Source organism: Acanthochromis polyacanthus, chromosome 15 (genome assembly GCF_021347895.1).
Source record: "Acanthochromis polyacanthus isolate Apoly-LR-REF ecotype Palm Island chromosome 15, KAUST_Apoly_ChrSc, whole genome shotgun sequence".
In the NCBI taxonomy this organism is placed as follows: Eukaryota; Metazoa; Chordata; class Actinopteri; family Pomacentridae; genus Acanthochromis; species Acanthochromis polyacanthus.
In genome coordinates this window covers 13,902,434-13,929,149 of record NC_067127.1, presented here as the reverse complement: position 1 = coordinate 13,929,149, position 26,716 = coordinate 13,902,434, and the positions used below count along the sequence as shown (strand labels likewise).

Here is a 26,716-nt window from a genome sequence, read left to right as displayed (position 1 = left end):
GATCTGTAACTTCTTTACTGTTAACCCAAACTTCAGCTTTAGACTAAAAATTTCATTTACTGCATGATGTCTGTCTGCAACCACTGTTTTACTTGCTCTCATTTAATGGTCTTAAAGAAATAACATTTTTTGCTCCACTGTTTTATGGAAGATAACTTGCTTGAGACCCCACAGAAGTGACCTATTTTAACTGTAAAGTAATGAGTGATGTAATCACTGCATGACAGTCTGGTTATGACTAAGGAGTAAAACGTACACCTTGACTTGAAGAAGCATGACATTTCTCCTGAATATTTATCATACCATCTGCTTTTCTGAGACTTTTTAAGATTTTTTTTCTTGCACCTGTATCTAGCAAACATGCGTTCTGCTAATGCTATTAATTTAAAGCCACTATGTGTAGAATTCATCATTTAGGCTTTGGCACCCCAAGAATAACAGTCAAAACGATACCATGAAATACAGCAGTCAACACGTCATTTTTCCACAAACAAAGAGCGTCTACCTGCGAAGCAATTTAAATGATACAACAACCACATTAAAATTCCACACATAATGGCTTTAATGGGCTCTCCTGTACAAGAGCACTGCTCAGCATGAATGTAGTGATGCACTAAAATGTAAAACTTGCACACTGTAAATTGTCCACAATATCATAACCCCAGCATGTAGCTCAGAGCAGGAAGCGGATAAAACAGCACAGTTCCTTTCTACACTGTGTGGCAGTAGTTTCCAGCTACTTGGTGTGTGTAGTTTAGACTACACGAAGCCAAAGGAAACTTGAAGAAAACCCTGTAGTCTTATAGTGTGCATGCCTTGCCACTCCATCACATCAGTATGTTTTTCTTTAGTATGTGGTTTCATTGTCTTTCCCCCACATGATCTGAAAAAATGCTTTTAAGGGAAATCCTGTAACACTGTTTTTCCATATGTTTCTCCGTGGGCCCCTGCAGAGACAACAGCTGGTTTTGTATTGGAAGCTACGATGGCCTCTATGTAGTGGATCTGGCTACTTCAGAACTTGTAACAGCACTATATTTCAAAGGTAGGCTGCTAGTGGTGTGGTTTCTTCAAATTCTTTAAAAAAAACAAAACAGTGATTGATATCAAACTCTGGGAGAATGACATGACTTCCTACAAAGACAGTGAAGTGCTTACCTTGGCATAAAAGCTGGAATTCATCAATTGTACCAATACTATGCCCTGTGAGTTACAGATTTGTCCTCTGTGTTTCAACTGTCACTGCTCGCTCAGAAAAGATCAGCCAATGCTTCTTCATTGACTGATCTGTTGCTGCCTTGGTACATTTCACAAACATTCACAGGCAACGTGACTCTCTGCAATGATAAGATGTTGCATATATCTTTAGATGTTACCTTAAATATAGCTTTCACAAGTGAAACACTTGTCAGATGCTTCTGAAGGCTCATGGAAAGAACAACTCCTGCGTTCCTATTTTGTTATTTATATATGTTTTACTGATGTGTTATTGATGGATATAATGATAGTATATGTTTGCTCACATTCATGGTCCAAATGCCCCGGGTGCACATGAACTGGAGACTTGATGCTGCCAAACACATAACTGATGTTAATTCCTCTAGATTACCCCATCCTGAGCATCACCATGGCTGGGTCATGGTCAGTATCACCAGGGAGCAATAACTCTGTGAGTAATTCCCGTAAAATCCTGATAAACAACATTAAGTCAGCAAATTTTAAGCATTAGGTCACTAAATTGCCTTTTACCTCCTATAATTCAATTGCCATGTTATGTAATATTGACTCAGGATGCTTGTAATCAATCCCTAATCTTACTTTTCTTTTGTTGCAACTGTAACCACTTAGATCAGTTCCTTCTAAGTAACTGGATGAATGTGGAGTTTTTCATTTTCTTTCCAATCGTATTTTTACTGCTTTGAGTGCTTTTATGCTTGAGCTTAGGTGTTTTTGTAATGCAGCTATTAACACTTTATGTTTTTACAATCCATTCAGGGATTATGTGCAATTTTGAAGACACATTATTTATATGATAAGAGTTTCTTTTTCTTTTTTTTTCTAAGACTTAACTTTGTGTGTGTGTTTGCTTACTTAGGGAACGGGATACTTTTCTGTTGCAGCAAAGAAGCAATTATGTTTTGTAGTGCAGCATAAAAATGTAACAACATTCACAGTATCTTTTCTTTCTTTCTTTTTCTGTCTCGATTGAATTTTTTGCAACACAGATGTTGGTTTTATTGAGCTCTTTGTTTACTCCAAATGTGGTTCTGTTGGAGTTGTATCTGCGTGACCTTGGGAAGATGTGGGCTGTTGGTGAAGGCTTTTCGGTGTTCCCAAGGTAAATCCTGAGTAAAAGATAAATATTAGCTGATGCTACAGTGTTGTGATATCCTAAAGTGACCATTTTTTTTTTTTTTTGTAACAAAACAGCTCATTAGTAGAAGCCCATGGTCTTATTCAGGGACACTATGTCAGCTGAAATATTCTAATAATGCATCCCATATGATGAAACAGTCCATAAATGACACAAATACGAGAAAACAACAGCTTTTCTGTAGCTCACGTAATCATTTGGTTGAAGCCACGACTGACTGGATGCTGTGAATATTTTTTTTTATATGTCTTTTAAATGTGCATAGGTTTTAATACATTTGTCTGTAATGGATGTGCTCCTTAACCCAGAATTATACTTATTGCCCTCATAACAACATCGCTTTGTAAATGCCAAAACTTTTAAATCGTCCTCAGGGGAAGAAACAAAATTCATTCAGGTATTACTTGTACCTCCATAAATGATTACTTAGCAAAGTCCAGCAGCACCAGTAAGTGCTAATTTCATCATCTTTATATGTTTTTCTCCTTTAACACATTTGCAATTTATGAGCCAAAGCACAATCATGTCAGCTTGTTAGAACTTGCAAAAACAATAGACCTACAGACTTGTATTAGTTATTCTCCGGCACTGGTCATCTGACTCACCAGCAGTACGACACATGAGTGTGGCCTGTTTTCCAGTTGGTCTCCTGCCTGTAATGCTTTCTGACTCTGACATTTCCATATTAACTTTCTCTAATATAACCATTCATGCCACCATCTGTTTTTTCATGAGTCAACAATATCATGGTACTGAGAATTAGGACTAATAATCCATAACGGTGGAGGTGGAAAATGCTGTGCTCCTTCATTTCCAGTAACTCTTTTCCCCCATTCACCCCTCCCTTGTTTTCAGTGCTCCTCCACTGCTTGACTCTCCTCTGAAAGTTGAGTTGAAGAAGAAGGAACCCAGTCATCCTAAAAAGAAAGGTCAGCATCTCTGTAGCTGTCTGAACACTCACTCACTAACCTCTCACCTATGTTTATTCACATATAATAAAACGGGGGCAACTGCTGTTTGATGACTTTGGGTTTTATAAGTATGACCTATTATATAGTTCACTCCATGACTGGCTCGTTGTCTGTTTTTCTTGGCCACAGATGGTTCTCTTAAACTGTACTTCTAGGTTTATAAAAGTCTGTTTGGCTATTACAAGAGCTGCTAAAACATCCTCATTAACTGTAAGTACAGTCCGCGTATAAGATTCTATCCTTTGCATTGTGCTGAGTGTGGATGTGCTTATTATTCCCTACGGTTGCAACGTTGACAGATTTTTCAAACTATGCATCAGTAAAAGAGCAGCACATTTCGAGTGATTCCATCGCATTAACCCATTTTTTTTTTTTGTACGCTTGCTTCATTCAGTGTTGTATTGGTAAAGTGAGCCGTGTCATTAGGACCTGGCAGCTTGAAACCATTCTGCTGGAGACCTACCGTACATTGAGGTTTACATGTTGCTCTTACAGAGAGTTAGTGCTGAGAAAGCCAGTATTAGTTGGGCTCCCTACAGCTGGAGTTAAGGGATTTGCCAGTGCCAAACTATGTAGGGGATCTTCGAGGAAGTCTAGCAGTGCTGTGTGACTGCAGCGTCAGACCAAAAACCACAAACATTTACGGACTAACCCACCATGCTGCCCCTGTGCATCTCTGTACTCTTAAAGATATCTGCAGTATTGTATACAAATTGCACCATAAACCTCTGAGACTCCTGGAAAGGAAAGTGTTCTTCCATTGTAAGTCTGGCACAAGTCTGAAGGATCTTTTTTAAAAAAGAGCTGTGGGTGCAGATTAGATATCTGCTGTCACGTAAAATTGCTATGTAACATAATCATGAAGTGACCCAGGACTGTTGGCTCTTTGAGATGATGATAATCAGCTGTCATTACTTTTTGTATGATGTACTGTATAATAAATTCCTGGTTCTTGCTGCCAGGATTAAGTTGATTTATAGTTAGGATTACCAAAACAGCAGTTAGCACTGAATAACCTTGATTGCATGTTCATAACTCACCTTGAATCCTTTTTTAAATACCAGCAAACATGAAAATACGGACAAACTGATTCATTAGCATTTCTAGGTCAGGAATTAGTAAATTTATTGGAAGTTAAGGGTACTTGATACAAATAAGACATGATTTTGAAAAGAAATCTGAACTGAATGACTGCTGCAAGACTTTGTTTTACTTTGACATGACATAGAGCATGAAGCATTAGTGTCAGCTTTGTCTTTCGAAGCTTTTGGGTAGAATGTAATGAGAAAACAATCTGTGAGGGACAAGTAAGTTTGAGGCTTTAGTATGACTCACCAGATGTAGACTTCAAGTATAAGCCTGCCATTTCTGCCATGCATTTCATGCAACTTTCCTGCCCTCTTCTGCTATCGGCCTTACCATTTTTTAGAATGCACTTCACTACAGGAAAAAAACAGCAACAACCTCTGTTAACAACCAGCACGCTGAAAATTTCAAGCTTAGCTGAAGATTTGTATCGTGCAAATCTTGCTTTGTTTGGTGAATTATCCATTTTGGATGCTCACCTACTTGCATGCAAATGTTCCAACAAAACTATTCCCCAGTAATTATTTTGCAGGGACAACATCACTACATCCTGAGCTTTGCAAAGCCCAAGTCAATAGTGATTGGTTTAAAGAGATGCAAATGTGGCAAAACATCCCCCCCCACCACCCCCTACCAGGATATTGACATCCCACCAGACCATTCTGCACTTCTGACACAGCTCTGTGGAGATAGGTCCAACTATGCAAAACTAATGAGGTCTTGACTAGTTCAGTTTGAATGAAAGAGAAAAGTCTCTCATTCTTTTAAGTATTGTTGAACTTGGCACTGTTTACAGTGGCTTCATTTTTGTTCTGTGCCCCTAATAAACACTCAGTTCTCTATTTATATATTTTAGTGATAACATAGTGGTGAATTCTTCATCCCATTTGTGCAGTTTCCCTTACTGTATATGTCCCATATGGTCAGCATATGGTTCAGACACCATTCCTCCTGCTGTCAGACCCATGTATGTAGGCCATTTCCCACTAGCATTCACACCTATCTGTATCCAGATAGCTTTTCTAGATAAAGCAAAATGTATGTTATTATGAGGTGCAAATGCTCACAGAGCGCATTAGCCTCAGAATGCAATTACATCAGTAATACCGCATATGGAGGTGGTCAGGCTTGAACTCAGTTTGGATCTCAGTCAAGTATAAATGCAAACACCATATTGGCCACTTCTGAGGATAAAAAAGCACAAAGTGAAAGGTCACCTAATGCTGGCTTTTCCTGCTACCACAAAGGCTACAAGTTGTTGTAGTTGTATTGTTAAATTGAGATCACTTTAATAAAATGTAAATGAAATGCTTAATGGATCAGATGTCACTATCCAGGTAGGATCACATAACAATACCAGGTGTAACCAGGTGAGCCTTACTTTGGCTCCAGATTTGTAACTCCTGTCATTTTTTAGCCGTTGGGCTTCTGGTGCCTTTTCACTTCTGTTTTCAATCCTTTCTACTACTGTGTGCCCCACTTTTCACAGGTCAGTAAAGCAATAACTCATACCACAGGCTCATGGTCATAGCCAAAATATATTTGATATATATAGACTCTCCCTGCCACGTTTTATACATTTTTAGAAGCTTGAATTATTTCGAGTTTTTCTTGGGCCATATTCAACCAACTCAGAAGGAGGTCTGACTTTTGACATTTACTGCTCTTAGACTGTGTAGGAGACTTAGTGGAACAGAGTTTTTGAAAAATCCCATTTCCTATAATAACCAATAGAATGCACATTTTAAGTTGTTAATGCTAACAATCACATATGATTGCTGGTCCCACAGGTGCAAACCCAAACACTGTGGACAACCCACCTTGTGTGCTGTGTGATTGCAGACAAAACCTTATTATAATAATGTCTTTTGGCTGTTTTAGCTGTTGCATTCATAGTTAAACATCTTGGTGTTTTGAGGTACTCTGAAGAATTTCAGTGTTATGAAACATTTTTGAATAATTTTTCTTCATTAAGCTAAATCTCACATAATGAGAGCTGTAAAAGGAGCACAGAGCAAACAGCTGTGATTTTATGCTGATATGACTCGACTTGGAAATTTGTCTGAAAGTCTCACTTTGCTTCAAATAGCGCTGGGTGTAAAGTCAGCGTAAATTATGAGATTTTTACTGCCCCATAAAACTAAATGACCATCATATATCAGCAGGGGGTCAATAGGGCTGTGGAGCAATGCCAGGTGATTGCGTCCTCAGGTAATTAGATTGCTGGCCTAAAGGCTTGGTTTTCTGCATAAAATCTGCTCTGGATCAAAACGACTGCATGAACTGCATGAAAACGACCAGTGTCACAAGACGTTACACGGTCAAGCTCTCAAGGTCTTTGCTAATTGAAACTATACAGTACCCCTTGGACCTACATTCAATATCAGGTTCACTGAAAGTTTTTCATTTGCTTTGTAAACATCTGGTAGAAAAAAGAAATCTTCATGAAAAAAATTGAAGCTAGAGAAGGTAAAAGTACTTAAATAACAATATTGCTCCCATAGAAACACAGTATAAATAGCATCAAGAGTAGTCCTCTTTGGGGATCAACAGACCGACGAAACAACTTGTACCTAGCATGTTCCTCAAATTTTAAACTCAAAATCGAATTGATGTCAAGCATGCTTCGCAGTAAAATAACCTTCAAGCCAAAGCTGTAGTGGACATTGGCACTGCTGATCAAAGATGAAAAGCACTCCCAGATAAGAGAAGACTGAAAAGAGATCCAGATGGGTTTCTTTTGTTTTCGACAGGGTGGTTTTCCTTACTTAAATATCTTTATTTTTGTCTTCTGACTGTGCCAACACTGTATTGTCTGAGAGCCTAAAACGGATTGATTTATAGGCAGTTGAGCCTGGTTTGCAGTTCAAGTTTTGTACATTTTAAGATATATAGTAGGATGAAAACTACTGACTTGTCATGTGCCACCTGTTGCCAACTTTACTGTAAGATGGTAGTGTTTTTTCTTTTTTCTTTTGTTTTTTTCTCAGGTTCACTTGCGGTGAAATCGATCAAAATGATGAATTTTTCCACATCAATCACATTGATGTGTTTACAGCATATCAGTCATGATCTGACAACAGCCCCCATCAGTCTGTGTTTTTCAGCTTCATGTTCAATAGTAATTTTTCACTAACCTGCAATGTCTTACAAAGTAAAGTACTGACAGTTTCTTGCATGGAAAGAGGTTTAACTCATTTACTATTTAGACGTTTTGTTTGCCCACTAAATTAATTAACAAAAGGGATCCTTGAAAAATACACATTTGCAGCTTAATTTCTGGTTTGATGATGAACTAGTGTTGAATTGCAGTCAAGGCTGTTAACTAATTCTGTATGTATTTTTTTTGTTTTGTGTGTTTTTTTTCTGGTACAGCTTAAGTTGCTGCTCTGAGATTCTGTGACTTCTTCTTACTTTGCCTGTGTTTGACAGGAGAATAGTTTTTGGAAAGGCTCACACATTTTAATGGCTATGGAAAAAGTGAGCTCATTGTAATATAGGAAAGGCACTGACAGTGAACAGGGAGCAGGATGAACCATCCCACAGTTTGTTGCTGATGCACTTAATGCTCACAGCACAGAGTGATCACTCAGTAATCTCAAACCCTCCTTTTCTAGTAAAGCTCATGAAACCCTCCAGCATAATGATTAACTGTATCGTAATAACAGGGATATGTCACATGCAGTCCTTTGTAAATAGGCTCTTTCTTTTCAGTATATTCAATATTTGTTGTGCCGGAACTTGTGTCTTCCAGCAGGTATAAAGGACCAGCCTTTGGTTTTCCACACAAAAGTGAAGTCATCTGGATACACCAGTGCCCCAAGGTATGTTAAAGAAATACATTTTTGCTCTATAGGAAAGGAAATGACAATTTATTAGAATATTTTATAAAATGAACAAACCGCAAACTTACAGCACCTATTCAAGAAACTGAACAGATATTTTTTTTCACATTGTGTACCTATGGGCTACATCTGTTGGAGGAGCGCAGCACTCGACTTTAAGCAGTGATGTTTGAGGCAACAGTTGTGCTGATCAAAAAACCTTCCACTTTGTATATCAGATTCTATGCAGTCTCTTTCACGTATTGCAGCATATGGCGTACTAGTCGTTCTCCTGTATAGCAGGGCTACAGTATCAGACAGAGTTGAGACAGAATTGCACATGCGTAAAATGGAAAAAAAAAATCATTCTCAGACGACGTAGCCACCCTTTCAGCCATCACTGAGTCTCTGTTATTGTTTCAGTGTCTCTCAGGACTGCCCATACGAACATGTATCACAGATGTTACTGTAAAAGTATTTAGATAAAAGGCATCCACCAAATGCCCTCTGTCATAGCACTTGACTTTTATAGGGCACTGTAATCTTACCCTTAGCACTCTGAAAAGCTCCCTTTAAAAGTAAAATTTAAATGTATTTTGATGGAACAAATAAATAGATATATGAAACATGACAGAAAATTTTGGTTTTGTTTTTCAGAATGACAATGTTTTCTCCCAAAACAAATGTTCAGAAGAATTCTTCCCCTAAACAATCTCACAAAAAAACGTAAGCCGTCCATCATACTTTCATTGAGACACACTATCCAAAAATTGGATTTTTCATGTGATCGGTTAACATGCTTTTGTCATTTAGAGGTTTACTCCACAGAGATTACCCAGCAGACAGTGCGGCACCAACTATTCCATGTATTGATTTAAGCATTGCCAGCAAACAAGTCTCATGCCTTCAGTATTCAGGTAAATCAATTATAATAACTCTGTCTTTTCGACACGCATTCAGTCAAGCTGTTTTCCTGTTTTACCATTGGTTAACATCAAAATCGAAAGGGAATAAAGATGAGTAAACAGATAAAGAAGGAAAAGGATCTGAAATTTTGCACTAAGAAATAGATTCTTTGAACTTTATTCAATGTTGACTGATGAACACTGACTAGATTTGCTGTAAATGTGATTGTAACTGCTCTATTTATGTGATAGTCTATCAATCCCAAACCCTCAAATGGTCCTGTGTTGGGAACATACAATAATACTCCATGATTCTTCAACATGGATGCACTGAAGAAGAACATACATGTAGTTGAATTGCAGAGATTCCGTGAAGATTAAATTCACAATATTTTCTCAGCACAAATAGAGCTAAAGTATTGTTTCACTTTTAATTTTAATTATATTTATTAGGTACAGCTGGACAATCTTGTGCTATTCAATATGGCAGCCCTTTCATAAAGATTTCCTTACAAAACTCCTAATTTTTTCGGTGAAATGTGTACATTTGAATATGTTTTTATTACTGAGGGTATAACGGTAATGCTGTGGCCTACATTATAGTAAAGGATATTCCTTTTTTTTTTTCCTGTTACATAAATGAGGAGAGCAGTGTATTAAAACACCTCTCAGTATAACACAGTAACTGTGACTGCAGTCAGTGCTAAAACATAATTCACATCTCCATGACGGTGACTAAATACTGCAGAAAAAAGGAATCATAAAAGTCGACTTCACAGTGAAATAGTTGCATTAGATTGTTATTTATTAGATTCTTTTTCTAATAAAGTGAACTCTGGCTGTATATTACATCCAGTTTTGCCCACCATCCTCTCCTGGACGGGTCACAATACCACTGCCGCTGTTACAGAATGATATTTTAGGACGACTGTTCCTGTTTCAGACAAAACATTTCACGGTTATGTTTAAAAACCGCTCGCTCGTTTTTGGTAGTAATAAATCAGCTGTTGAGAGAGAAATCTTAATAAAAGAATTCTGTGTTTCCTTGTCCCTCCCAGGCGACGGAAAACAAATCCTGTGTGGTCTTGGCGACAGCTCAGTGTTTCTGTATAAGTCCTGCCTTGCTGGCAATCCAGCTGTCTACTTAGGTTTGTGAAATGGACATGAGCATCCATGCCTTGTAACCCTCTGTTGTGCTTCACAATTGCCCTTGAATATGTCAGTGCTTTTATCAGTGTTGCATTTGAATGTTTTCTTTTATGCAAGGAATGATTCATTCTGTTCATAACATTTGAAGTACAGTTTTATGATTGACTCCTTGCAATATGTGCTCACGTTTTCAAGTTACCTAAGGTTAAGACTTTATCTGTGATGTTTTCAAGAGATAAGGAGGACGTGCATAGTAAGAATTTCATCCCCAGCTTGGATTTAGCTCTAACATATTTGAGCTATTTTGATTAATTTCAATTTACTTTGAAATGGATCCATGGCTTAAGATGAAAGAGTTAAGGCAAATCCAAATTCACTTACTCAGCTATCACTGTCAAAACTGTAGATAAAGAGTTCTGTTTTTATCAGAAAACTGTGTCTTGATTGTATTCCAATGCAAGACTTTACCTGTCATATAATAAAAGCAAGGTAAAAGAAAGGTAAAAGGGATACATTCTCTTGTGGGACCTTCTAGTTTTGAACTAATATAATTTCACACTATTCTACACTAAGAATCTCTGAGAGCAGTTGCTCTGTCTATGTGCTTCTAGGCAGTAAAGTAAACGCTGGCAGGCAAAGAAAGGAGACCAATGTATGTCAAGCATCTGTTTTGCACTTGATAGCTCGTGTGCAGCTAGAATGTAGCCTCCACAAGGGGGCAGCAGAGATAAAAAGACAGAAATTGAGGTGGCGTGTAGGTCATCATGAGCCTCTTTTATTCAGTAAGTCTGCCTCTCTGAACAGGACCATAAAAGTAAATGTTGCTGCTACACACTTGATTTTCAGGTTAAATTCAAACACCTCTCGTTGCATGTAGGGCACGACAAGCCAGTGAGCAGTGTGAGCTGGAGCCTCAGCAGACAGTGGTGGTTGAGTGCGTCAGAAGACCTGTCACTGCGAATCTGGACACACTGCTGCTCGGAACCTGCAATTATCATGGTATTTTCCTTATGAATTTTCACATGCTTGTACTTATGTTTTTTTGAAGTATTACTTTCAGACCCAAATCTTACACATCACCACTACATGCCCGATCTTAATCCATAATGAAACCTTATTATCCTAAGTCCAAGTCCTAACCATAAAAACACTGTGAAATGACCAGGGCCAGTCAGGGTGACCTCATATAACAAAAATGTCCTCATTGGGAAAGTCTGTAAGTTATGTTGGTTTAGAAGTCAGACAAACTAACTGCAGACACGCCTACTCATCTTTTCAAAGACAGCTATAAGTGCTTGAGGGATTCTGTCATGCTGTTTTTCTGTCATTCAAGTGTGATTGGTACTGTATCCACAGTGTTTCCCTTTATGTTCTCACCTGATGTTCTTCAGAGTCTAATGTCTCAGATTTTGGTTCTGTGATAAAATGGCACACTGCATCAAGAATGCATGGTGTATTGAGAGTAATACAAAGGGTGACCTAAATTATTAATGCAGGTAATGCTAGAGTTATATTGGAAATGGAAAATGATGAGGTCATTGTTTATTAACTTTTCAGCAATAGTCTGCAACTTTCCATGTAGACACAATGTTTGACTGAGCATCACAACCATAGGGAAAAATTTGGGGACCAAAGTGGACATTTAAAAAAAAGATTGTATTCAATATTACAAAGGTAACTTTGTGCAAAAAAAATAAATGTAAAACGCATCTGAAAAGAGCGTTTCCTATTGACCAAACTGTCACAAATGAATACTGTTTAAAGAGGTTATCTCTCACATTGTGATTTCATTGGCAACCCAAAATTTTCCTTTTCAGCTGTTATGTTATAAATGTACTCCACTACATGTGCTGCAGACAGCGAGTTTAATCAAGTTTAATCTTGCAGTTTAGTGTTCAAACAGCAAACAAGGGTTGTCTTTATGGACGCTGATGTAATGCACTGTCTTTCACATTGTCTAAGCTATGACAAAAACTCAAATTTCAAATGATTAACCCCCCTGTGCCAAATCTCAACTAATGCAGATTGTTTTTTCAGAGGTAGATTGTGACAGCACTATCTATGGCTTGATTGTAAGAAAACAGCACTGCCGCTCTGGCTAGCAGTACTACAGTTCATTCTATACCGAGATTCACAAGTCATCTATAATCATGGTCATGCAATTAGGCAAGTGGAAATCACAGGTATACTCGATTTGTTTTTTGGATCACAGGTGTATTCACTTTTGGTGCATTAAGTTTATACTTTTTGGCCTGTGTTTTAAATATACTTAATCTGTTTTTAATTGTTCATAAAAGGAAATAATCTACTTGTCCAATTGTACATCATGCAGTAATTGAGAGGAGAAGCACTTTGAATTAATTTGACTTTTAAGTAATTTTGCACTATAGTGTTTGTGTTTAGTGCTGTGTCAGTCTAATTTAATTATCAAATTTCTTTTTCTGTAATTTATTAGAAACTCAATCGTAGCACTCCTTTACAATAGACTTTACCAAGGGGAATGTCTATAATTCTCAAAAAGTGTATTTGACACATTTATATAAAACTCAATTTAAAAGCTTAGTTTGTCTTTTTCATTTCTACTATGAGTTGCCTCATAGAATTCAAAAAGAGAAGGTCAAATTAATTTTGTGATGAAATGGTGTGTATTTTGGCTTATGAATAGCAGCTTTCTCTCGCATCCAAAACTATGATCATATGCAGAACCTCCTTACTTCATTAGGTATCAGGTTAATGGGACAGTCAGAAGTACGTCTTCTTTCCCATGCCAAGTGAAACCAAAGGTCTGTCCTTAAAACCAGGGGTCTCACCATTGCTGATGCTAACCATCCCTGCCTTGCTTCACTCAGTGAGATTGTTTAGAGCTTGGCTGGCTTAGACTGTGTGGAGTTCTGGTGAAACAACTTGGAAACAAATTGAAGTCTTTTCGGGGACAAGAGGTATACCGGGGTGAGCCAGAATTACAAATAGCTTTGCACCGTTATGCTTGAAATCTTTAAAGACATAACCTCAAAGGAACACACAATATTCCTAAAATTTCAGTCAAAATGAGTTTTTAAAAGTCATATTTTTTGGATGATTGGTAAATTTCTAAACCTGGACAGAGTAAAATATGTGACTCAACGTCCTATCTCTGTGCTTCTGTTACTTTAATAGGTTCTGACAATGCTATGTGATGTTTAAGGAGAACGAAGTGTTCCTGATGAGGATGCCTTTTCCTCGGTCAACACCCTCCTTTAATGACATAGATTTTCTTAAGTACCTTTTTCTGCGTGATATGAAAAACTTCTTGATGAACAACGGCGATGGAAAACTAAAACTTGTCTTGAGTGACCACCCAGAAATTAATTGCTCTGGGTTTTGCTGGGATAACACTGCTAATACTAGCACTTCATCTGCAGGTTATCATTTCATGCTTGAGGATTTTGTATGCATCATGTTGAGATAAAAAAAAAACAAACTATATAGGAGCTGTGACTTCATGTTGCTTCAGGCAGAGGAATGTTGAAGGATGTTACAATCAAACTCTGCTTGCAACAATAATATTACAAGTTATTAAAAAACAGTGTAAGAAAAGTAAAAGACATTGGTCAAATCCATTATTATCCATTTGTCTCATTCATTCATTTAAATTAGGTAATATTTTTGTTTTAGTCTTCGGTTTTTGTACATCACACATGCTCTAATCTTTTAAAGATATTAGCTTGATGTTTGTCTCTGTCATCTCTTTTTTTTAGGGCAACACCATGTTCTCCAGACCCATTAAAGGTGCTCAGTTTTATTATCTTGACAAATTTCTACTTCTGGCTTCTGGACCCTCTCTATACTTGTACCTGTATAATGTGGACAACACACATGACGACATAAAAAGGTAATTAAAGTTGATTATTCCCGTATATAGACTGACATGCAAACAGGCATGCATGCTTGATTGCGAGGCTTAAGCTAGCTGTTGGTTTTGTGTTGGTTTTGCTTCTTCTTGTGTACTTTGTTATGAAGATTCATTGTGCTCCAAAATTTAAGGAACCCAATAGAGTTTGGGCTGACATTTAAAGACCCGGGTCACAGCTAAGTAGTCAGGTAAAATAGTTTTTTTTTTAGTGAAACAAAGGGGATTCAACAATATCTTTTACTGGTAAGGCTTCAAATCATACATTAACTATGCTATCAGAACTCAAAAATATACTCTTGGGCTGTACAAACATTGTGAATGCGAACATCTTGTCAAGGCTGCATGATTGTATTATTGGCTTCTAAAATATAATACTGACAAATTGGGATTAAATGCCTTTCTTAAGAACACATTAGCCTTACTTGCAGACGAGACAGGCCTTTTTTTTAAATATACAAACCAGTGTTCTGCCGCTACTCACCTGAAGTCACTCAGCAATTTTTATAACTACCAATGAAAATTTTAAAAAAGTGCAAGAATATTGCAACTTAGGTAGAAACAGGAATTCGAATTGAGCTATTTTAAAATGTATGTATTCTATTCAGGAGCAGCATAGACTGTATATAAAAGTCTATGGGGAGCAGGCTTTGTTCGTTAAGCTCGCTTTGGTACTGATTTGATGGGGGCCTGGCTTTATTTAGCCGCTGCCGCAGACACTGCTGACACTCAATACCACCCAAACTGCTTGACTGTGTACTGTTAACTGTCAGGGCTTGTTATGGAGGAAAGGAAAATTACAATAAAGGGCCTCCATACCCTCTTTCAGCAGTACATGCTGCTTATTCATGTTTTTTCCTCTACTTATTTGTGTGATGCATTTTGTGAATGGAAACACATAAACTCTCATTAGTCTGTGAAAACAAAATCAGTTTTAAAGGATAGTGCTTCTTACTGATTTCTTCCATAAAGCCATAGAGCCCAGACGGGTGAAGCATGGTTCTTTATGTTAAAGTTTTGTTCATATACTTACTATCTAAACTGTTTTTTAAAATGACCCAACTAATAGGGTTCCATGCACTATGGAAATGTATGAATTAGATTTTAGTAATTCCCTAGTCTGGTCAGCATAGAAAAGTGTTTGTATTTCCAGACTAAAAGCTGATCATACAAGCAGAGTATTTTTCATGGGATGTGGAGCAGGTAGCCAAAACGTATACCACTGTGTCAGAGAACATGGGCCAGAGTAAACCTGAGAGCAAGGCATGAAGTGTGACTGAATACACACTTCTACACAGAGCTGCTTCTACACCTATACAGAGGGAACTATAATGTTATAGTATTATTTCAATGTATTATGGGAAAATAGTATGTATAAGTAGGTGTGGTAGACATGTTGCTCCTGCTTGTTGGTCACTATTTTAGCATTCCAGCCTGAATAAAATACTGCATTGAACGTTTTTCAAACTTGATTTGCATGAGCTGCAGTATCTTGGCAGCATGATCGCATGTAAAGTCAGAATGTAATGGTAGGAATTTCAACATGTGTATTTACAGAATTAATATCTTGCCATCAGTATTTCAACAATTTCTACAGAGAAGTTTAAGATCCAAGTCTGGAAAAGTACAGAATTTTGGAATGAAAACTGTCTAGAAACCCTGAACTAACAGTTTTTCTTCTTAGATGTCAGCAACGGAGTGTGGTGAGACAGGCAGGATGCTTTACAACATCAGCAACACACGTCACAACCTTGTCTGCAATCAATGATTTCTTCTCTTGTATCCTTCTTGTTGTTGTTATTGTTCTTGCTGCAGGAAGTATTATAGTTTACACCGCACACATGCTGACAAAGTGAACCTATCCCTTCAGTAGTTTTACTCAGAGCATCTGGTTGGACGACTTCCATGTCAACCACAGCAATCAGCCCGTGCTTCACAAAGACTTCACATGTTGCTTTAGGGCTTCCACTGCTGTTTTTACCTGTAAATCATTTAGGTGTTTTTAAGTTTTTAGAATGTCTGCATTCCAACCCCTCGTTAGGGTTTACAGTGCATTTACTTTCCAATAAATCCACAGCATTGGAATGAGGGAGATCCTGTCGGGTACATTTTTGCATCACTGTACTTTGTATAGTCTAAAGTGAAAAGACATATACAATAATACAAATACTTATTTAAAGTCTGGATTTTCTGAATAAATGAATCAATTTGCTGATCATTAAAAGCAGTGACACTATGGACATCATGCAAATGGAAACTTGTTCACCTGTGTAAATGATTCTCCTTTTATTTAACATGACAGTAAACTAAATAAAGAGAAAATACTTAGAGAATAATTTGTGATATTTATATTATGTTTATATTTAATATTTAGTTTTTATATAATTTGCAAAATGCTTCCTTTATTTACAGCCAGGTACTGTGAAAACCTGAGCTTTATAGATGGGATGTGTGATTCTAATCCAACATACTTTAGGTCAAATACAGCAAATATCCCCTCACAGCCCATTAGCTGCCTGTTCTGTGTGTAAGCTGAAAAAAAATCCACTGTTTGTACACAGCCCCGGGCTCTGTAAGTAGGTAACAAACAAAGTGGCTCAGACAACAATACTTCAGACAAGGAGGGGGAGAGGAAGTAGAGGGAAAGAGGGTAGCAGTGATAAATCTGGTGTGTGCTAACTATCTAAATATGCTAACTAGCTAAATATACACAGTCTTTTTTTTTTGCCATAACTGCAGATTCCACCTTTTAAAAGCTTTTTAGAAAGGTAAAGGCACCATAGACTGCAAAATGGACAGGGCCTCCGGGTCTGAAAAGTGAAACCACAGCAGAAGTGGCTTAAACCTGCATTCTTTCTAACAGCCAGCAGGAGGTTGCAAAACAGTAGGATTACATAGAAGTGTATATGAGAAAATTACCCTGCTGTTCCCTTAATTTATTCTCTCAGTAAACATTTTCCTAAGGGGTTTAGGGTCTCTATCAATTCAATATGATGTTCCCTTTGTAAATTATGATCCCATATAGAGTAAAATAGATGATCAACTAGAGTCTGTTTTACGATGGGAGCACCTTGTGTTTTACAGACTAATACTGTATCAGCATGCAAATTCTCAGTCAGATCCACACCTTGCTTTACAAGCATGATGGTGATGGCCAAATGGCAAACTAATTTGTTGCTACACAACCCAATGGATGAAGTCATGGCAGCTACATCCATAGTTTAGATGCAGCAAATCATGGCAGCAGCTCTTAGCACTGACCCATGAAGAATGAGAGGAAGTTATTGATCAATACCGCATACTGTATTTTATTTTACTTTAGAATGCTGGCCCCAGAAATACCTGTCCTAGAAGAAAACACATGTCAGAAGCTCTCTTAACAGATATGCTTTCAGACATTGTCCTGGTGTGTGGCTCAGATCGGTCCATTCAAGTGTTTGACATGAACAAAGGTACAGTTGCCTCAGAGTTGCCTGATGCTCACAGCAGAGCAATCCACTGCATCACACAGAACAAGGTGAGGCCATTTAAATGTTCCCAACAGTCTGATTTTTTTTTTTTATTTGTTAATGCTGTATAAGTCAAATTATTGTAAAATTGTCTCTCTTATTTAATAATAGTGGTCTTTGGGTGAATGGGGCAGCATTTGATGTTTCTGATTATGTTTCTGTTTATATGAAATCAAAATGTTTATATTAATTTAATGGACATTGGAAAACTACCTAGAAGGCAGTGCCCCATGGCAGAGGAACAGTTTTCAATGGTCTTTAGGAAAACTGGAAACCTCTGAAGAAGCTTTATATTGTGAGTGACCGTTAGAACGGAAAACTGTTTCATTCTACATTTGTTTCATGGTTTCCTCCTTTCAATCTTAAAACTTTTGCCTTAAACCTTGTACCTTTGTATCCTGAAGCGGTTTTCTTTCAAATTACTTGTATTACTTTAGACAAACTGTAGTTTTCTTTAAAGGCCCATATGCAGGTTTCTTATGTTCCTGAATTTTTGTCAGATCTACTTCACAGAATGTTTCTCATTTTCAGCCTGACTTAAACCTGTGATAACCTCCAACCTTTGTAAATGTATAGAGGCAGAGACATCTCATCACTCCACACGCAGATTGAGTGGCATTTAGACCTAACCCACACAGCAAAGAATTTGCTTGGCTTGGCATCAATTGGTAGTGTGAGCCCCGTCTTCCATCTTAGTCTTGAAGGGTCTGCTATTTGGCAGATTCTATAGTGTTACATAAGACATCTATGAACGTTTCGCTAGTTACATAAGGCACAGCTCGTCTTTGAGGGAATAAAAGTGTTAGTTTGTGGTGTGAATGAAAAAGGTCATGGTTATCCAAATGTTTCCATGACAGGCAGACAGGATGTGCCATCAGCAGTATCATTCATCTTAAATGTAAGTCCCTGGTGCATCAGGATTAAGGCTTCCATACGGGATGGCAGCAGAAGATTCCATGCTGGATGATGGCCTTGGAGTAATGCTGTTCCGTGATGCAGTTTGGGTTTATGTGGCCTTACTCCCCCATCACTGTCTTGGACCAATGTGGACCCAATTTGCTGGTGTCTAACAAATAGACAGCTTGGGCCTGTATCCACATCCATTATAGTGCTATGAAGACTATTGCATCACTCAAAATGGAGCTATAAAAATCATACATTCAAGTCCGTGTTTCTGCATACGATTTACATCTCTGCCATTACATTTTACGTTGAAATGAAGCATCTGGTTTCTGCACATATATTAGCCGTTGCCAGTTTTGTAATAGCAATAAAACCATTAATTTTCATCATAAAGCTGATGGAAATGATTACCCATCCTACAGATGCTTGTGTAAGCTGATAGAATACAGACAAGTGTGTATTTGTGTGTGAGGGCGCCTTGTACTCTGTGACCCTTGGGTATTGAGTTTAGTCACTTCTGCATGTTGACCTTTACATACTTGACACTCGGACCAGCCTGGATTAGCTAGATACACCACAGCTAGTGGCATGGATTAGATGCATTACCCCATTCCACTGAGATTCACTCTTGCACACAGCTGGCTATATTCCTTCAGACCAAGGTTGCGTGTTCTTTGTCACGCCAGCTATTGTGTGCTATACGTTTTGAAAAGCCTGTGGTGTGTTGTTTCAGCTTGACTATTGCGTCAATGTGAGGTTCTCCGCCTGGGTGCCCGAGGGCTTTTGGGTGCTGTAGGGTTTGTGTCTGCAGATCAGAGGGATTCCCCGAAGTCTGGCGACTGCACCCATAACATCACTCTTCCCTGTTGCTTTCTCATCCCGTGGTGGACCAAACATCAGGAACTGCAGCACGAGAAGCAGCTTTTCCCACTTCAAATTTCCATCGTCTCCTTTGCAAACTTCACCTGGAACTCATCAGAGCACAGGACTTCTCGGAAAATGGAACTGGAAATGCCCTCTCAGACTCCCTTTCTCACACTCTTAATGGAAATCTAAACAAAAAACACCCCCACCGCTGCTCTTTCTCTCTTACTTGCTTTGTTTTTCTGTCTCTCTCAGTCACGTTTGACTATATCATCTGATAACTGAATTTGAAAGGCCGATTTGTAATTTATGTATTTATGCACAGTGGAAACTTTACCAGGGGCCTACCTGAGTGTGGAACATAAAGGACGGACACAGAAAGGAGCTAACAACAAAACTTTTATTCCTGTTTCTTTCCTGCCTCAATGTGTTAATGCTTTTTTTTAAGGTCACCCCCTGCTGTTAGGTTCGATAAATGCTAAATCTGGAATAATAATATGAAAGTTATTTGCCAGCACAGGATACACAGCAACAGCATTTCCCAGCACTGGACAATAAGAGCAGCTGATTTACAACCATTTTCAGTCAAGCATGTGCTGACTAAGCAGTTTTTATTGTGTATATTTTAAAGGGATCCGCGTTCAGCACGCAGGCTCCAGATTCCTACAACCTCTTCCTCACAAGTGCAGTCACAGATGGTGTGAAGATTTGGGACCTTCGCACACTTAGGTTTGTATTAACACAATATGTTTCATGGGATTGTTTTACCAAATGGCTTTTAGTATGAAAATCAAGAAAGAAAGATGCTATTGTGGCATTTATGTGGCATCATTTTCAAACCCCTGAGCGCAGAATTGATGACATTAGAGTACTGTCTGGCAGCTTGACATTATGACGACAAACCAAGAAAACACTGATACCTGACACATTTACCTTTTATGCCGACACTTTGGACTTTGACTTATGTTGATGTCTAGAAGAACTGCCATACAATTCTGAAATTCCTTCTTAATTGTTAAAAAAATGCTTTGCCCTGACTTTATCATTTGTAACATGTAAATTCAACCTCTATAGCAGGCCACTTTACCTGCATTGAGGCCTCCTCTGCTATAGGGTAGCTTTACCTTTTGAGGAAAACGATCCAGTATTGCATATCTGTGAGTGCCAAAAGTATGTGAACCAGCAGGATTAGCTGTTAATTTAAGGGTAAACTTAGAATCAGGTTTTTTCAATCCATAACGTGACAGTCGTGTGATAGATCCCTGTTTCCTTTAAAGGGATTTATCAAAGTTTGATCTCCACAGCACGTGTTTGTTGAAATGGATCATAGTACGATCAAAGGAGATTTCTGTAGACCCTAGAAAAAGAGTTGTTGACGCTCATAACGCTGTAGAAGTTTACATAAAACAACCTCTAAAGACTGTAGTCTCCACCAATGCAGTCAGGATAGACTGTGTACAGATGGAGGGAATTCAAGAGCATTACCTTCCCCAGAAGTGGATGACCAACAAAGATTTCTCCTGGAACAAGGCATGTAATAGTCGGCGAAATCACAAAAGCGCCCGAGGCAACTTTTAAGCTCTTAAATGCCTCTCTTTCATAAACTCATGTTAATGTTCAAGAGTCCACCATCAGTAGAACTCTGAACATCGGTGGTGTGATTGGCATAGTTACAAGGGGAAAGCTAGAGCACTCCAAAAAGAACATTCCTGTCCAAATGCAATTAGCTAAATAACATGGGGACAAATCAGAAGGCAGTTGGGGGAAAAAATGTTTTGTGTACAGATAAGACCAAAATAGAGCATTTTAAATGATAAATATTATGTTTGGAGAAAGGAAAATTCTGCCTCCGAGTCTAAGAACCTTATCCCATCTGTGACTCATGGTGGTGGTATCATGGTCTGGACCTGTTTTTCTGCATCTGTGTCAGGACAGCTCATAGTCATTCATGGAACAATGAATTTTGAAATATACCAGTGAATTCTGAAATAAAATGTCAGGACATCTGTCCATGAACTGAACCTCAAAGTAGGTGATGCAAGCAGACAGAGATCTTAAGCACACAAGTCATTCTTCAGAGAAGAGTAGAAGAAGAATAAAGGTAATGTTTTGGAATTGGTGAGTTAAAGTCTTGACCTTCATCCAAATGTTGTGAAAGGACCTGAACTGTGGAGTTCATGTGAGGAAACCCACCGACATTTCAGAGTTGAAACTGTAGACTACAGAAAAATGGGATGAAATTCCTCTCAGCCACTGTGCAGGACAGATCAAAAGTTCCCAGAATTGTTTAGTTGCATTTAACAGATACTAATAGCAAAGGTTAAAGAATACTTATCACAGTCAGATCGGGAGTTTTGGGTCACATGTACATAAATGATCAAGCAAAATCATTTGTGTATTTTCTGGAGAAAATCTGATAATAATGAAGCATATTTATAATAATTCTAAAGGGTTCGCAAACTTTCAGTCACCTCTGTATGTACAAGTGAAAAATATCCATTTACAACTATTACTTTTTAAAATTCGCCTGATATTTTTGAGAGTGAAAAATGACCTTATACTCAAATTACATCAACATTTTCTCACACAGACATTCCTCAGCTGATGAGTGAGTTGGCAATTGGTCAGTTTCCAACGTAGGAAGCTTTTATTTGGGTTTGAGAAGCAGAAATCCATATAAGGCTGATAATTTAAGTAGGCCCTTTCAGACCTCAGAATGTTCTTTTTGGCCCGGTAGAAGGCATTATTGGGTATTTCATTCTTTCATGTCTGAGACTGCCTCCATGTTTAACTCCCTATCCCATGCAGACTCCATCAAACCCTTATTGCCGTCTGATAAATATTTGTGCCTCGTTTCCAGGTCAACTTCTGGTTCTCAGAGCTGTTACTAAGCTCAGCAGATGCAGTTCCCTTGAGGTGAAACTTATGGATGTATGAAAAGAATATGTAGAGCTTTTTTATTTGCATTTTTGTCAGTGCTTCGAGTTTCATTTTCCGAGTAGCTAGTAATCTTGGTGAAATGAGTTGCAGCACTCCTAAGTGGATGTATTTCTTTTTATGTGAGGTTTGGAACAAATGGCAGAAAAAAACGGTCCTTGGTTTTACGTTCATCAATATTTCCTCATGATGTATTAAGTGCATTAGCAGTAAAGACTGGAGTGCTTCCCAGGAAACACATTGCTGTTACATTTTTTAAAATATGATTTTTTTTTTAACTTATTTGATCATCACAAACAAAATTGCATTTTCCTATTGTAATATACTGATGTTAGAAGTAAACCCATATGAGAGAAGACAGTTTTTTTTTCTAAACTGACCATTTAAATGTTGCGTGAACTTCCAAGATATATTGAGATACATAAAGATAATGTTGTTAATGGACATAACAGTTGTAAGGATGTTAAATCAGGCAGAAAGAAACTTGATGCAAATGGAACTTTATGCCTTTTCAGTAATACATAAATGCATGTAAGTTTGGTTGACAGGCAGGGATCAAGGTTAATCTGTAAATCCATGAGATCAGGCAGTCACTAACAATTGCACCTTCGTGACTTTTTGCACTCCTCTGTTTTTTGTTCCTAAAGAGCCCTGTAACAGTAAATTTCTCCTTTGTGAGATCAATAAAGTCTATCTTATCTTATCTTATCTTATCTTATCAAATCTGACTGATTAAATAAGCAGTCATGATTAGTTTACAGCTAAATTTTGGTGAGATTGTTGCAAAATCTGTCATGACTTGAGTTATTTTATGACCATTGTTGTCAATAAACACTGGTGAGGATCACTGCCTTGCACGGGGCAGTTAATAGACTCAGCTCCACTGACAGAACCGCTCGACTGGTTTGAAGTTTATTTTTTCAAAGCTAACACCCTTACCTTACCACTTGTATTTTGAAATGATGTGTTTAAGTGCAGAGCATTCCACTTTAGATGTCTGCACACCAGCATTTAGCATGGTTTTAAAATCAGACCCGGTCAGATGGTGATTCTAAAGATAGAGAACAGATGGTGATCTGTTTCTCTTTAGTTCTGTGAGGTATTCCGCCTAAATCAGATCAACTTTCCATCATTTAAGAAATGAATGTGGGGCAATATTCTCTGTGAAAGAAAATTCATGCATAATGTATTTATATTAAACTATATCAAATACTACAGGAGACAAGCAAGCTTTCACCTGATATGCCGAGATTCAGTTAAATATGCTGAAATATACTGGCAGGAAGTAATATGCTATGATTAGCCTGCTGATTAGCTTGATGGCTGACACTGAATACCCAGGTGCATTCAGTAACTGTATAGGCTCCCACTCAAGAGGATCAGACCCTCCACTGCAGTCTGCGTTAGTCATCAGCAAAATGCCGGTTTGTCATCGCTCACTAAACACAGAGAATGTATGTGTGTGAAGCTCATGCCAGCATCTTCTCCTCTTTAGTCAAAACATTTGATCCACATTCTGACCTAGAAAACCAGATGAGTGTTTACTCTGACCTGTTGAAGTAGTTTTTTTTTATTAATGTAATAGTGACATATTGTGTCAGCTTTGTGGGAGATGGAAATTTTCAGATGTATGGTGCTTTAGAAACAGGGTACTTCTCATTTTGCTGTGCATTTAAATGAGAAATGAGATCCATATTTTATGTCAAATTATTTAAAACATTTAAATATATATATATATATTTCTTTTGTTTGTTTGCAATTGCAGACAGTCTCCAAAGCCCAACTTACACACGTGGACAAAATTGTTGGTACCCCTCAGTTAAAGAAGGAAAAACCCACAATTCTCACTGAAATCACTTGAAACTCACAAAAGTAACAATAAATAAAAATTTATTGAAAATTAAATAATCAAAATCAGCCATCACTTTTGAATTGTTGATTAACATAATTATTTAAAAAAACAAACTAATGAAATAGGGCTGGACAAAAATGATGGTACCCATAACTTAATATTTTGTTGCACAACCTTTTGAGGCAATCACTGCAATTAAACGATTTCTGTATTTGTCAATGAGCGTTCTGCAGCTGTCAACAGGTATTTTGGCCCACTCCTCATGAGCAAACAGCTCCAGTTGTCTCAGGCTTGATGGGTGTCTTCTCCAAATGGCATGTTTCAGCTCCTTCCACATATGTTCAATGGGATTCAGATCTGGGCTCATAGAAGGCCACTTTAGAATAGTCCAACGCTTTTCTCTCAGCCATTCTTGGGTGTTTTTGGCTGTGTGTTTTGGATGGTTGTCCTGTTGGAAGACCCATGACCTGCGACTGAGACCAAGCTTTCTGACACTAGGCAGCACATTTCTCTCCAGAATGCCTTGATAGTCTTCAGATTTCATCGTACCTTGCACACTTTCAAGACACCCTGTGCCAGATGCAGCAAAGCAGCCCCAAAACATTACTGAGCCTCCTCCATGTTTCACCGTAGGGACAGTGTTCTTTTCTTCGTATGCTTGGTTTTTGAGTCTATGAACATAGAGTTGATGTGCCTTACCAAAAAGCTCCAGTTTGGTCTCATCTGTCCAAAGGACATTCTCCCAGAAGCTTTGTGGCTTGTCAACATGCATTTTTGCAAATTCCAGTCTGGCTTTTTTATGAGTTTTTTTCAGCAGTGGTGTCCTCCTTGGTCGTCTCCCATGAAGTCCACTTTGGCTCAAACAACGACGAATGGTGCGATCTGACACTGATGTACCTTGGCCTTGGAGTTCACCTTTAATTTCTTTGGAGGTTGCTCTGGGCTCTTTGGATACAATTCCAACGATCCGTCTCTTCAATTTGTCATCAATTTTCCTCTTGCGGCCACGTCCAGGGAGGTTGGCTACTGTCCCGTGGGTCTTGAACTTCTGAATAATATGAGCCACTGTTGTCACAGGAACTTCAAGCTGTTTAGAGATGGTCTTATAGCCTTTACCTTTAAGATGTTTGTCTATAATTTTTTTCGGATGTCCTGGGACAATTCTCTCCTTCGCTTTCTGTTGTCCATGTTCAGTGTGGTACACACCTTTTCACCAAACAGCAGGGTGACTACTTGTCTCCCTTTAAATAGGCAGACTGACTGATTATGAGTTTGGAAACACCTGTGATGTCAATTAAATGACACACCTGAGTTAATCATGTCACTCTGGTCAAATAGTTTTCAATCTTTTATAGAGGTACCATCATTTTTGTCCAGGCCTGTTTCATTAGTTTGTTTTTTTAAATAATTATGTTAATCAACAATTCAAAAGTGATGGCTGTTTTTGATTATTTAATTTTCAATAAATTTTTATTTATGGTTACTTTTGTGAGTTTCAAGTGATTTCAGTGAGAATTGTGGGTTTTTCCTTCTTTAACTGAGGGGTACCAACAATTTTGTCCACGTGTGTATGAGCTGTCTTGTAGTGTTTGTCTTGTTGCTTGTATATGTCCCATCTGACTGTCTACACTGTCAATCATAACCAGTTTTCTTTTGTGAGCTTCTGCTTTCACTATTTACAAATAAAGCTGATCATCCCTAATTAAGTCTTAGTACCATGTAAGACATGTAATAGAGTGCATTTGTTTGTTTGTGTGTTTATTACTGCTCGGTCAGGTGGCTGTTTTTTTCAGCTGGTATTCACTTGCAGCAAAATTTTATGCCTTTCTCTTTTGAAGGGTGTTTCAATAGCATAGTCAAATTATGATGGAAAAATGACACAGACCCATCACATAATAAATTAATATCATTGAATCCAATTGAATAAAAAAAGGTAAAAATTCTGAAAAGAAAAGAAAAAATGCGACAAAACTGAATCAGTACTTCTCTAACACAGTCAAACAATTTAACATTCTAAGCTCCATAAAGTCTGTAGTTACTGCTTAGCTTTTGCATGAACTTGCATTTTATTATTATAGCGTGTGCCCTTGTATCCACCCCATGTAGGTTTTAAGAACTCACTGGTACCGAGTAGATCAAGTTTCTTCATGGTCACCAGTGAATATGACCTACTTTTACTCCAGCTTAATGACATTAGCATGTGAATGTCAAAGACATGCTCTCACCAGATTTTGTCAGAGCACTGGCCTGCCAACATGCCAGCCCATATAGAGACCCGAGCTTAGTGAGCTGTTAGTGGTATTGTAAAGACATTACATGCTGTTGCAAAACCAAATGAAACAACTCAAAAGTTGCATGAGGGGGCCATTCGTCATTTACTGCTCTCTCTTTCCTGTGTTTTACTTGAGTCATGCTCAACTCCTTGTGCTCGGTTGGTTCAAATGTTAGTAAAA

General features: G+C 38.0%; 1 protein-coding gene across 1 annotated transcript in view; it reads left to right on the top strand.

Moving 5' to 3' along the window:
• The window catches only part of wdr27 (WD repeat domain 27), a 47,745-nt gene that overhangs the window by 2,382 nt on the left and 18,647 nt on the right, over window positions 1-26,716 (top strand). The window contains exons 3-15 of the mRNA XM_051960116.1: window positions 954-1,045; window positions 1,605-1,669; window positions 2,226-2,338; window positions 3,230-3,303; window positions 8,186-8,255; window positions 8,913-8,981; window positions 9,069-9,172; window positions 10,219-10,308; window positions 11,187-11,308; window positions 14,047-14,180; window positions 15,883-15,977; window positions 17,594-17,715; window positions 20,106-20,203. Of these exons, the coding sequence (XP_051816076.1) occupies window positions 954-1,045; window positions 1,605-1,669; window positions 2,226-2,338; window positions 3,230-3,303; window positions 8,186-8,255; window positions 8,913-8,981; window positions 9,069-9,172; window positions 10,219-10,308; window positions 11,187-11,308; window positions 14,047-14,180; window positions 15,883-15,977; window positions 17,594-17,715; window positions 20,106-20,203 (1,248 nt within the window). The remainder of the gene's footprint in view (window positions 1-953; window positions 1,046-1,604; window positions 1,670-2,225; window positions 2,339-3,229; window positions 3,304-8,185; window positions 8,256-8,912; window positions 8,982-9,068; window positions 9,173-10,218; window positions 10,309-11,186; window positions 11,309-14,046; window positions 14,181-15,882; window positions 15,978-17,593; window positions 17,716-20,105; window positions 20,204-26,716) is intronic.